At 51.6% G+C, this 12,787-nt stretch overlaps 1 protein-coding gene across 8 annotated transcripts in view; it reads left to right on the top strand.

Moving 5' to 3' along the window:
* The window catches only part of LOC135221632 (cytoskeleton-associated protein 5-like), a 173,012-nt gene that overhangs the window by 116,078 nt on the left and 44,147 nt on the right, over positions 1 to 12,787 (top strand). For all 8 annotated transcript variants that reach the window (XM_064259301.1, XM_064259304.1, XM_064259300.1 and 5 more), the window contains exon 25: positions 245 to 438. In XM_064259301.1, coding sequence (XP_064115371.1) covers positions 245 to 438 — 194 coding nt within the window. The remainder of the gene's footprint in view (positions 1 to 244; positions 439 to 12,787) is intronic.

The raw sequence follows: 12,787 nt of genomic DNA, 5'->3' as shown, positions 1-12,787 counted from the left end.
GTGTATAGTTAGGAAAAATGCAATTTTCGACAAATTGTCATATTGCACAAGGTAGAGGAGTGTAGTTAACTGTAAAGGGAGAAACTGACTAAGAGAATAGATCTGTAAATACTGAGGGGTGTAGATAACTCATTTCATGTCCTGAGACTGTTAAGGGGGAAACTGAGTTTAAAAAATAGATCTGGCAATAATAAGATTTAAAATTTCTGTATCTTATAGTGACACTTACTGTTATACTTTCCAGAATGCTTAGAAGCCCTAGGTAGCCTTATCGAGGTGTATGGGATGTCTGTCTGTCAGCCTTCTCCTGGTGCAGCTTTAAAAGAAGTTGCCAAGCAGATTGCAGATCGTGATAATTCTGTCCGCAATGCCTCGCTCAACGTTTTGGTTCAAGTTTACTTCCGTGAAGGTGAAAAAGTCTTCAAATTAGTAGGAAATGTAAGTATTGGTGTGTGGTAGTTGCTTTTCTTTTGGCTTGTAGTATCTTCTGCTATAAGGTAGCCCTTTTAATTAGCCTTAGAGCTTGCCTTCATCCCAATTCTTGTGCCGCGAGTTTGATTCTTGGGCATTCCATTGAGTGTGAGAGATGTGTATTTCTGGTGATAGAAGTTCACTCTTGACATGGTTTAGAAGTTACGTTAAGCCATTGGTCGCGTTGCTGAATAATCAGTGGTTCCATGCAAAGTAAAAACACCATATAAATATACAAACAAACATATTAACAAGATTAACAATAGGACATACATACTTTACACATAAATACTTGATATTGCAAGGCGAGGAAAGACAGTCCCTTACTATGACCACTGTTGTACTCTTGTCACAGTCCGTCATCTGCTGACGGAATGCCTTAAATTTGAAAGAAAACAAAGATCCAACAACATATATAATATACCACTTAAAGAACTATTTGGAGAAAATACCTCACTTCAAAGTACAGGAGTACCTTGCCCTTTGAACTGAATCCATTCCAGAAGGCTGTTTGAAGTCCAATTTGTTCGAAATATGAAACAAATATCCCTATAAGAAATAAAGGGAATCAGGATCATTCGTTCCAGCCAACCCAAAAAGTCCCCTTTTTCTCAATGTTATATTAATGTGTTAAGAGAGTAAAGTAATGAAACAGTATGTTATATGAAGTAGAATTTTTTGAAATTTTATTTTTTTTGTGTATGATTTACAAATTGTTTGGTGAAAATGGTGCCTTACTGGCTGGGGGATGGAGGTAGGAGAGACGGGAACCCTTTGAGGAAACTGAATTGGTTGCATTAAGCAAAGGTTGATAATAAAATTAATTTTCACATATTGGGTACAAGGATAATAAAAGGAATCAATAGTATGTGTTTGTCCGATTGTGTGTCTGAGAGATAGAGAGCGAGTGAGTAATCAGCGTGTTTACCCTTGGATCTTAAGTGGACGAAAGAGATTAATTGTCACAATACAACAACTTACTGTTGGCAAATGGCAGACTTTAAAATAAACATGAGGATTTTGCAAACAAATAAGTAATAAGTCAAGAATGCAAGAAAAGGAAAGAGAGATAAGATAACTTTTCACAATGAAGCCGTTTAAACAAACAATCGAAGATATGCAGAAGCTGAAAGTGCCACCAGTTTGTTTATTAGTGAACAGATTTACTTTTACGGTAGAAAAAATCATAAAAAGCAATTGTCACTAGATAGGTATTTGTTCCGATACGGTATACAAACTCTTGGTCCTTTACTATAGGAAGGTACTTAGCGGCAGCTGAACCGGTCGTAAGCTTTTCGAACAAGGGGTTCGGTAGTTAACTACTTGTCTGGCAGTTAGCGGTACACTCGACTGCGAGGCAAGGAGTCACTTACCTTTTGGCCGCGGTTGTGGATGGACGTGCTGCTCTTCGTCTCTGCCTGCTTCTGTCGTATGCTTTGTTTTCTTCACTGCGTGAAGACTTTCTCACTTTTTCTTTGACTTGTGTGTGTTGCAAGTACAAAAGTAAGTGCGTGTCTGTTTTGGTTTTCATTTTTATTATGGAAATTACACAACAAGAGCTGGAGAAGCCCCCCTGCCCCCCCATCAACCGTAGACTATGCCCGGGTATTGGGGGCCGTAAGTGTCGGGCTTTCCGCTCTTCTGTGGAGGTAGATCCTTATGGTTTTTGTGCTCGGTGTCGAGGGCGTGAATGCTCTCGCGCCAAGACCTGTGATACGTGTATCTTTGGTCGGAGGCGCAGTGGGAGCGCTACGGGGGAGGAAGTACAGGCAAGAGACCCACTGTACTTCCCAGTGTCCCTCACAGAGGAGGTGAGGCAGGACCTAGCCTGGTGGCTGGATGACAGGAACCTCGTAAGGGGAGTGCCTCTCCTCACTCGCCCCCTGGAGATGTTGCTGTTTTCAGACACGTCAACCGAGGGATGGGGCGCACACCTGGAGGAGTTGCTGACTGCAGGCGCGTGGGATCATCACGACAAGCACCTTTACATCAACATACTGGAGCTCAAGGCAGCGTTTCTCGCTCTCCAAGAGTTCCAGGACCGTCTGATGGGACACTCGGTGGTGTTGATGTGCGACAACACCACAGTAGTGGCATACGTCAACAAACAGGGGGGCCTAGTGTCCCTCCCGTTGCACCAGTTGACGTTGCAGGTGCGCGAGTGGGCCGTGGCTCACTCAGTAGAGCTGTCAGCCCGCTACATTCCAGGCAAGAGGAATGTAGTAGCAGACAAGCTCAGCCATCGGGATCAGGTGATAGGGACCGAATGGTCCCTACACCCAGACGTGGTGGAAAGGCTCTTCAACCTGTTGGGGCGTCCAGTCGTAGATCTGTTCGCCACCTGGCACAACAGGAAACTTCAGGTTTTCTTCTCGGCTGTGCCGGACCCATGGGTAGCTGCAGAGGACGCTCTTCAACACCCGTGGGACAACCTCTTCGTCTACGCCTTTCCCCCGTTCTGTCTGATTCGCAAGGTGATCAGCAGAGCGCTGGTCACCCCGAATCTCCTGATGATCCTGATGGCTCCTGAATGGCCTCATGCCATTTGGTATCCTGACCTGCTGACTCTGCTTGCGGAAGCGCCAAGAAAGATTCCCCCTTGGCACAACCTCCTCTGCCAGCCACACGTAGAACGGTACCACCAGTCAGTCCAGTCCCTTCGTCTTCGCGACTGCCTGTTATCCACCATCTCTTGCGAGCGAGAGGCTTTTCTTGCCGAGCAGCAACAGAGATGGCTGGGTACATCAGACAGTCCTCTGCAGCTGTGTACCAGGGAAAGTGGGCTGTCTTCTGTGGTTGGTGTTGTAGAAGGGGTCTATCTCCTCTCAGAGCCACTCTTCAGCAGGTGGCGGATTTCCTCGATTTCTTCGTCGAGAGAAGCTCCTCTCCATCCCCACAGTCAAAGGATACAGGGCCGCCTTGGCCCTAGAACTCGTTCGAGATCTCCCTTCTCATGAGGAGCTTCGAGAGGTCTTGCCCACCCAGGGCGCTTAGGCCCCCGGGGTGGGATGTGACTCTCGTCCTTAGGGGTCTGACTCGAAGTCCCTTCGAGCCACTCCGAGAGTTGTCAGATAAGGGTCTGACCCTCAAGACCCTCTTCTTGCTGGCCCTGGCATCGGCGAAGAGAGTAGGGGAACTTCATGGTCTATCCTTCAGTGTCAAGTATTCCAGGGGATGGGGTTCTGTGACGCTCTATTTCGTCCTGAACTTCGTAGTGAAGACTCAGAATCCTTCGGTCCCTGACGACTGGTTCGAGTCATTCAAAATTCCCTCCCTAAAGGACTTCACCGACAACGATGCGGATGAGATGCTGCTTTCCCCTGTGAGGGCGCTTCGGTGCTATCTGAAAAGAACTCGGCACCTCAGGCCTGAGTGTCGACGCTTCTTCGTTAGCACCGGGGTGACCAAGAAAGAAACATCCAAGAACACACTTTCTGGCTGCGTGAGGTGATCAGGAGGGCGTACGAAGCTGATGATAGCGCCGACATCTGTACCCTTCGTCCGAGAGCGCATGAAGTCAGAGGTATTGATCCTTCCTTGTGTTCCGCAAGAACTTCTCCGTGGCGCAGGTCCTGAAGGTGGGGGTCTGGTCCAACCAGACCACCTTCATCATCTCCTACCTTCGGGATATTGCCCACAGGTCCACAGGTCCTTGGACACTATCCTTGGGACCTGTGGTGGCTGCTCAACAGGTGGTGTAGCTTATCCAGCACCCGAGCGGACAGAACAGCATCGCATCCTTGTGTGACTGCATGAATGGATGAGTGAATGAGAGTGTGACTGGCTTCTCTTCCTCATCTTTTTCTCCCCCCTCTACCTGTGGGCAGAGGGACGTGGTCGTCACCACGCTGGAACAGGAGGCCGATGCAGGTAAGCTACCCGACCAAGCTCCATCCTATCACTTTCATTAGTGATAGGAGCATTTATCCACCACTCACCCCAACAAGGGGGTTGGTGGCGAGTGGAAATCATACAAGAGACAAACCCATGACTTCATATTGTTTCTTGCAATAGGAACAAGTTCTTGCTTGCTAGTTTTAAGAGGTACGCGAGTATCTGGTTCAACCGTGAATCAGTAGGACCACAGACTTCAAGTAGATTACACATTCGAGTTTCACATCGTGACATTCGCTTGCTTTTACTTATGTTTATGTATGTTTCGGCAGGAAGTTCATCATGCCAATGAGGAAAAGACAAGGAAAACATTTTGCTAACATACAGACGAAGAAAAATCGCTCGAGTATTATTACAGAATATCATAATATACGCGTAGTTAGTGAAGAGAGAGGGGAGGGTTGCCTAGTAACGCCCCCTTCTTGCCTGACAGCACACGTCACACTGTGCCCAAGACTACGATCTTTGAGCAAAGAGATCTTCATTTATGATAAATAACATAGTTTTGGTTTTTTAATACCCAAAATGGAATATGAAATTCATAATAATCATGATTTATTAAATTGTCTTTGTAAAAATAGAGTACACCTTCGAGTTTCACCTCTGACATTCTCTTGCATTTACGTTTGTTTATCTTTTTTTCGGCAAGAATGTCATCATGCCAAAGAGGAAAATACAAGAAAAACATCTCGCTAACATACAGAAGAAAATTCGCTGTAATAAGCCGAGTTAGTGAGGGGGAGAGAGAGGGGGTTACGTAGGAAGGAGTGCCCCATCTTGCTTCAAGCAGTGCCCCAGGCTACGATATATGAGCAAAGGGATCATCATTTATGATTAAATTATGATAAATAAAATAGTTTTGGTTTATTAATACACAAAAAAGAAATATACATTGATAATAATAATTATGTATTAACATTGTCTTTATAGAAATACGAAGGAAAACTTTGAACGCCCGTATCTCAAAACTATACTTATTGACCTTCAAAATCTATCTCCTCACTTATTTTTAAAGCTATAACATTGGAATTATACATTTTTTTCTCGTGATTTATAGGGTTTATTTTTTTTACCATATTGAAAAATTCATATCTAGCAAAAAAATTACTTTTAGAAAAAAAAACTCTCCATTTGATTGGAGGTCTGCATCAGTTCTATATATGGTAGTAATCCCAGGTCTTAATATTAAATATCAAGGGAGGAGATAGAATTTGAAAAATTGTTATTTTCGGGATAAATTGCCCTGGCGTCACGAAACCAAAGGTCAGAGGTGAAAATCATATGCGGTTTGGAGATGTCCCAAGTCACCTTATTAAGTGGTATGGATGTCAAAGTCCTGTCGTTAAAAAACGGCATTAGCCGGCCGGCCCCCTTAAAGGACCGATGGTTTGTATTACGTATTGGAACAAATAACAATTTGTCGAAAATTGTATTTTTCCTAACTATACAAACCTGAGGTCCTTTACACATAGTCCCAACTCATGCCACCCCTCACTTTGTTTTTTCCTGAGCCTAAAGCAAAGTGATTCTTCACCTCCCAGTCACGCGGTGCGCTGACTGTCGGGCAAGCAGTTAACTACCGAACTCCCTTGTTCGAAGCTTACGACCGGTTCCAGCTGCCGCAAGTTACATTCCTATTGTTAAAGGACCTCAGGTTTGTATAGTTAGGAAAAATACAATTTTCGACATTGTTATTTTAACTCTCTCTTCTCCTTCTCTCCTCAACATATCAATGCTCCCTCGTTCAGTCTGAACTCTCAAGTCAGCTGGGTGTGACGTCATTGTGGTTACGTACGATTTTATACATCTTTTATGCTAAATTTTACATTGAAAGCTAAATTTATTATTAAATGCTTTATGCTTTTATTAATTTTGTCGAATATGGTTATCATTAAACTATATTTGTTCCGACACGGCATACAAACCTTCGGTCCTTTTACAATAGGAAGGTACTAGCGGCAGCTGGATAGGTCGTAAGCTTTCGAACAAGGGGTTCGGTAGTTAACTGCTTGTCCGACAGGCGCGCGCGCGCGACTGGGAGGTAAACAAATCACTTTTGCTTTCGGCCTCACAGCGAGTGGACGTGTGTGTTCGACGCTCTCTGCCCGCTTCTCGTCGTTTGCTTTCATGAGTATTTGGTTGTGTTTGTGTGTGAACATTTGTAAGTACAATCATTTCCTCTCTTATTTCTTCAATTTGAATTGATCATAATGGAATCTCCACGCCTCGCTACCCCACGGAGACTATGCCGGGTACCGAAGGGCGTAAATGCGGAAAGTTCCGCTCATTCCCGGAAATTGACCCACATATTTTGTGCGCTCGGTGTCGGGGGCGCGAATGCACCCGAGCCGAGCCCTGTGAAGTATGTTCTAATTGGTCGGAGGCGCAGTGGACTTTGTACGAGGGCAGGAAGAAGCGAAGGCCTGCAAAGGAGTCGTCGGAAAGCTCTCCCGCGACTCCTTTGGTTACGGACACTTCGTCTTCTTTCCTGCCGCCCCGCTCAGCTCCCACGTTTGGCGCCTTCCCTTCGGGGGGGGTTTTCTAGGTCCTTTTCCTCACCCGACCTGTCGAGTGTGGAGGAGGGCGCTAGATACCCCGATGTCGAGTGTACTCTGGGTCCTCTATCCGTTCGTCTTCACGCGAGCGGGTAGAGGATCCTGCTAATCACCCGACTTTTGCTTCCTCAGGTGCGGTTGCCGCGAAGGACGACCTCGGACAGGTGTGGGCATCGTTGGGGCTGCAGGGCGTGCCGAGTGTCCAGGGGCTGCTCTACCATCTCGCTGGCTCTGTGGCGGTCACGCATGCTACGGTTACGACCACCACCACGACCCTTACAACGCCTGGCTATGCTTCACCTCCTCACCTGGTGTACACCCTGCACGCGGTCTCTGTCACACCCAACTACTCGGTGCAGGGCCAGTCGCCGTAACCACGGGGGAGTGTGATGCCGCCGCCTGGTTTTTGTTTGCCGTGCTGCAGCGAACCGGACTTCGTGTGCCCGAAGAGCTCGCCCCTGGACCTCCCACCAGTACAAGGATGTCTGTGCCGCTGGTCCGTCCATCTGGACCGCCTGTACAGCCTGCCGTACCTGCCCAGCCGCTGTTCACGGACGTGACGTTGCCGACCACTGCTGCCGTTCCTGTACCTGCTCCTGCCGTCTCCACTGCTGTTCCTGTGATGCCTGCACCTGCTGACGTTGTTCCTGTTCCTGGCTCCGCTGCTCCCGATGCTGATCTGTTCGGACAGGTGCGTCCGGGCCCTGTTGCTTCGGCAACAGCAGCCCCGGCTCCGCTCTGGATGACAGATCTGACATCGGTCCTGAGGAGGTTGACGAAGAAGAAGAAGAAGAGGAGGAAGGTGTCGTCGTCGTCTTCATCGTCTTCATCGTCTTCATCGTCTTCTTCGTCGTCGTCGTCGTCTGCCGCCTCTTCCCCTTCTTCTTCTAAGGCTCCCCCAGCCTAAGAAGAAGAAGGTCGCCTCCCCCCCCCTAAGGAGTCTCCTTCGGGAAACTTCTAAGGGCCCGTCTCGCTCTGGTGAGACGGGGGGTTCTTCCGCTGGTCACCCTGCTCCTTCGGGGGCAGGACCCGTCTCTTCTTCCGCAAGGAAGAAGACTACGGGGACCAGAGGAGTGCCGGCTAATACCGGCACTTCCTCACCTGCTGTTAGTGGTTCGACCACGGCAGCAGGATCCGTCTCGGCCTCTCGTTCGCGAGAGGTACCGAGTGTACGGTCGCCTACCAGCGACCGTGCAGCTAGGAACCAGACCTCTGAGCCAGCTCAGCGTCAGGTTCACGGCACGGAGCGGAAGACTGGTGACAGCCGCTCACGCGACTATTCACCAGACCAGCTCTCGCTCTCGCGGCGAGCAGCTGGCTACCCGGGGCGGACGTGACGGTCCATGACCGGCCACGGGCTGAGGCTGGGAAGAGGTCCCCCCGTTCGCACGGCACCAGCCACGGCTGGTACCAGCGGACGTGACGCGCCGTGAGGATACGCACCGGTCTCACCGTGACAGTGGAGCTCGCCGGTCGCCTGACCGTCACTCTCACAGAGAGCGATCGGGTACGGCAACCAGCACCAGCTCCTCTGACACACGAGACCGGGGCCGCTGTTCTCGGTCCAGCCGTTCTCCAACAGCGAGACGGCTCGACTAGGCCTGCAGCTCGATCGCCACCGCGGGCGGGTTGACGATCGCCTGCAGTCTTCCAAGCCCACTGGTTCTTCTGCCAGCGAGCGAGGAGGGAGCGTCAGGTCTGCCTCTCCATACCTTCAACCTCCTCGGGTTACACCGGGAGGGGAAACGAGGTATTGAGGAGTGATCGTGAGGGGTGGGTGCCCCGCCCCTCAGGATCCCACCACGTCGTCCTACGTACCAGGCCACGGTTCTCGGACCAGCCAGGTCGTATGCACAAGTGGTTGAGGAGACCGACGAGGGGTCTGTCGCTGTTCATCCCCTCGAGGGAGGAGGGTCTCGGGAGATGCTCCTGTTTGAGGGACTGGATGGTCCGACTCCGCAGGACGCAGTCACTCCTGAGATCCAGAGGAACTTTGCCGAGGTTATTGCGCTGATTCGTCAGCACAACGACCTCGCGGAAGGATCGCCGCTCCCACCATCCGAGCCCACGTCCCGGCTCGAGTCGTTCTGGGGCCCGAAGAGGGAAGGGAACCCAGACCGACGGTGGGTTTGCCGCGTTCCGAGCTTGCCGACTCAGTGCTGGACCAGGTAGAATCGCTTGTCTCCGGGCAAGACGGTTCTCTCAAGTCTGGCAGGTCGAGCAAGCTGCTTCCACCTCCTCTGCTGCGGACAGCGGCGTTTTTACGTGCCTCTGAGGACCCACGATGCCGCCCAAACAGGTGAACCCGGAGTTAGCCAGGCTGACTACGGGTGTGTCTCTGCAGCAGCTCCTGTCCGAGAACCTATGGTTCTCGCAGCAAGAGGCACTTGGCCTGGAATCTACTGCCATGGCAGCTTTCCAGGCCGTCTCCTGGTTAGATCTGTGGTCCCTCACAGTATCTAAGGTCGCAGCCAACTCCGGGGGAATTTCTCCCGAAGATGACTCGGCCTTTAGGAGACTTTGCCAGTCTGGGGGAAGAGCCATCTCCTTCCTTGCCCACCAGACGGTGAACCTGTGGGCCAACCTGGTTCTCCGACGACGTAGGGACGCTGTCCTTACTCGGGTTTCCAGGGCGGCCGGGGCGTGAAGCGGCGTTGGGACTTCGCAACGGACCATTACGGAGTTCCCACGTCTCTCTTCCCAGGAGAGATGGTGGACGCTGCGGTGGACAGACGGCGCACTGACGACAGTGACCGTCGGTTTACCAGGCAGTCTCGAAGGCTTCTGGGCAGCCTCGGACTGCGGCCAAGTCTAAGAGCTCGGCTAGCGCTTCCTCGGTGGCTAAGACGGTAGCTGCGTCGAAGCCCCGGGGAAAGACTCTGTCTTCTTCGACTTCTACAAAGGGGAGCCGTAAGCAGCCCTCCTCCAGCCCTCCTCCTCCCGTGGAGGCTCTGGGAAGAAGTCGAAGAAAGGGGGGAAACGCTAGGGACGGCGTTCCCCCTCACCTGCTGCCGGAAGTGGGGGGGTGCCTGGCCAGCCATTGGGCAACTTGGCAGCGCTACGGCGCCGAGACCTGGATTGTAGATGTCCTTCGGGAGGGATATCTATTACCCTTACGAATCTCGGCCACCCCTCACTCCAACCCGGTCCAACAGCAGTCGTACGTTCCAGGGTCAGCGAAGGACGTAGCATTGAGACAGGAGATCAAGACCATGCTGAGCAAGAGAGCTGTAGAAATCGTCACGGATCAGTCACCGGGCTTTTACAGTCGACTCTTCCTGGTGGAAAAGTCTACGGGAGGCTGGCGCCCGGTGATAGATCTCTCTCCTCTGAACTGGTTTGTTCGCCAGACCCGGTTCACGATGGAGACGGCACGTTCAGTGCTCGAACTCCATCAGGGAGAACGATTTCATGCTTTCAGTGGACTTGAAGGATGCGTATTTCCAAATACCCAGTCCCATCATCCTCCAGAAAGTACCTCCGCTTCATCCTCGACGGGACGGTGTACCAGTTTTCAGGGCACTTTGCTTCGGTCTCTCAACCGCCCCACAGGTGTTCAGCGAGTGTTCACTCTGGTGTCTGCTTGGGCCCATTCGCACGGGATACGTCTGATGAGTATCTGCGACGATTGGTTATTCCTGGCGAGCTCCCGCTCGCAGTTGCTACAGGACAGGGATCGACTGCTCGAGTTCTGTCACGATCTGGGGATCGTTGTGAACTTCGAAAAGTCCGATCTCGAGCCCAAGAAGAGGATGAAGTACCCTGGTATGCTGATCGACACGGTAGCAGGGCGAGTCTTCCCCGCAGACTCGCGGATCAGCAGATTCAGGGAGGCAGCCAACCAGTTCCTGTCTCGGCAGGAACAGGTAGCTCAGCGATGGCAAGTCGTGATCGACACCTGTCGTCACTCGAGAAGTTAGTCCCTCACGGGCGTCTTCACCTGCGGTCTCTTCAGTGGAGACTAAAGGAGAGTTGGTCACAGGCGACGGATCCCCCAAGCTTTTCCAGTGTCACTGACACCGGAGGTGAGGCAGGACCTAGCCTGGTGGCTGGACACAGGAACCTCTTAGCAGGGAGTGCCTCTGCGCACTCCCCCCCCACCCCCGGACATGCAGCTGTTCTCAGACGCATCGACCGAGGGATGGGGGCGCACACCTGGATGAGTTGCTGACTTCAGGAGTGTGGGACGAGAACGACAAACACCTTCACATCAATGTACTGGAACTCAAGGCAGCGTTCCTCGCTCTCCAAGAGTTCCAGGACCGCTTGATGGGACACTCAGTGGTGTTGATGTGCGACAACACCGGCGGTAGTGGCCTACGTCAACAAACAGGGGGGGCCTAGTGTCTCTCCCGTTGTACCAGTTGACTCGGCAGGTGCACGAGTGGGCCGAGGCACACTCAATAGAGCTGTCGGCACGCTACATTCCAGGGAAGAGGAATGTAGTAGCAGACACGCTCAGCCGTCGGGATCAGGTGATAGGGACCGAGTGGTCTCTACACCAGGACGTGGCGGAAAGGCTCTTCGACCTGTGGGGGCGACCAGTCGTGGATCTGTTCGCCACCCGGCACAACAGGAAGCTCCAGGTGTTCTTCTCGGCCGTGCCGGACCCATGGGCAGCTGCAGAGGACGCTCTTCAACACCCGTGGGACAATCTCTTCGTCTATGCCTTTCCCCCGTTCAGCCTGATTCGCAAGGTGATCAGTCGAGCACTGGTCACCCCGAAATCTCGGATGATCCTGGTGGCTCCCAAATGGCCCACAGGCCATTTGGTATCCGGACCTGCTGGCTCTTCTCGCAGGAGAACCGAGAGAGATTCCCCCCTTGGCACAACCTTCTCGCCCACCACAACGTCGAGCGGTACACCGAGCAGTCCAGTCCCTACGTCTTCACGGCTGGCTGTTATCCACCATCTCTTGCGCCAACGAGAGGCTTTTCTCGTAGCGCAGCAACAGAGATGGCTGGAAACGTCCGTCAGTCCTCTGCAGCTGTGTACCAGGGGAAGTGGGCCGTCTTCTGTGGTTGGTGTCGTAGACGGGGTCTATCTCCTCTCAGAGCCACTCTTCAGCAGGTAGCGGATTTCCTCGTTTTTCTTCGCCGAGAGAAGCTCCTCTCAGTCCCCACAGTCAAAGGATACAGAGCCGCCCTGGCTCTCGTCCTGAAACTGAGGGGATTGGACATCTCGAACTCGTTCGAGATCTCCTTGCTTATGAGGAGCTTCGAAAGGTCTTGCCCACCCAGGGAACTCAGGCCCCCTGCGTGGGATGTGACTCTCGTCCTTAGGAGTTTGACTCGAACACCGTTCGAGCCACTCCGAGAGTCGTCAGACAGGGAATCTGACCCTCAAGACCCTCTTCTTGCTGGCCCTGGCATCGGCGAAGAGAGTAGGGGAAACTTCATGGTCTTTCCTATGATGTACGACACTCCAGGGGATGGGGATCTGTGACGCCTCCGATTTCGTCCCGAACTTCGATGCGAAGACTCAGAAACCGTCGGTCCCTGACGAGAGGTTCGAGTCCTGTCTATAAAACGTTTGGCATAATGTCATTTATAGTGTGAATTTACGAATAGGCTAAGGATTTAGGAGTTTCCATCCCTTCACGATTCCCTCCCTAATGGACTTCACCGATAATGATGCGGATGAGATGCTGCTTTGTCCTGTGAGGGCGCTACGGCGCTATCTGAAAGAAAACTTGACACCTCAGGCCTGAGTGTCGACGCCCTTCTTCGTTAGCACCGGGGTAACCAAGAAAGAAGTATCCAAGAACACTCTTTCATTCTGGCTGCGTGAGGTCATCAGGAGGGCGTATGAGGCTGATGGTAGTGACGACACATCCGTACGTCCCAGTCCGAGAGGCTCATTTCGA

This window comes from Macrobrachium nipponense, chromosome 3 (genome assembly GCF_015104395.2).
Source record: "Macrobrachium nipponense isolate FS-2020 chromosome 3, ASM1510439v2, whole genome shotgun sequence".
Taxonomy (NCBI): Eukaryota; Metazoa; Arthropoda; class Malacostraca; order Decapoda; family Palaemonidae; genus Macrobrachium; species Macrobrachium nipponense.
This window is presented reverse-complemented; position numbering and strand designations above follow the sequence as displayed.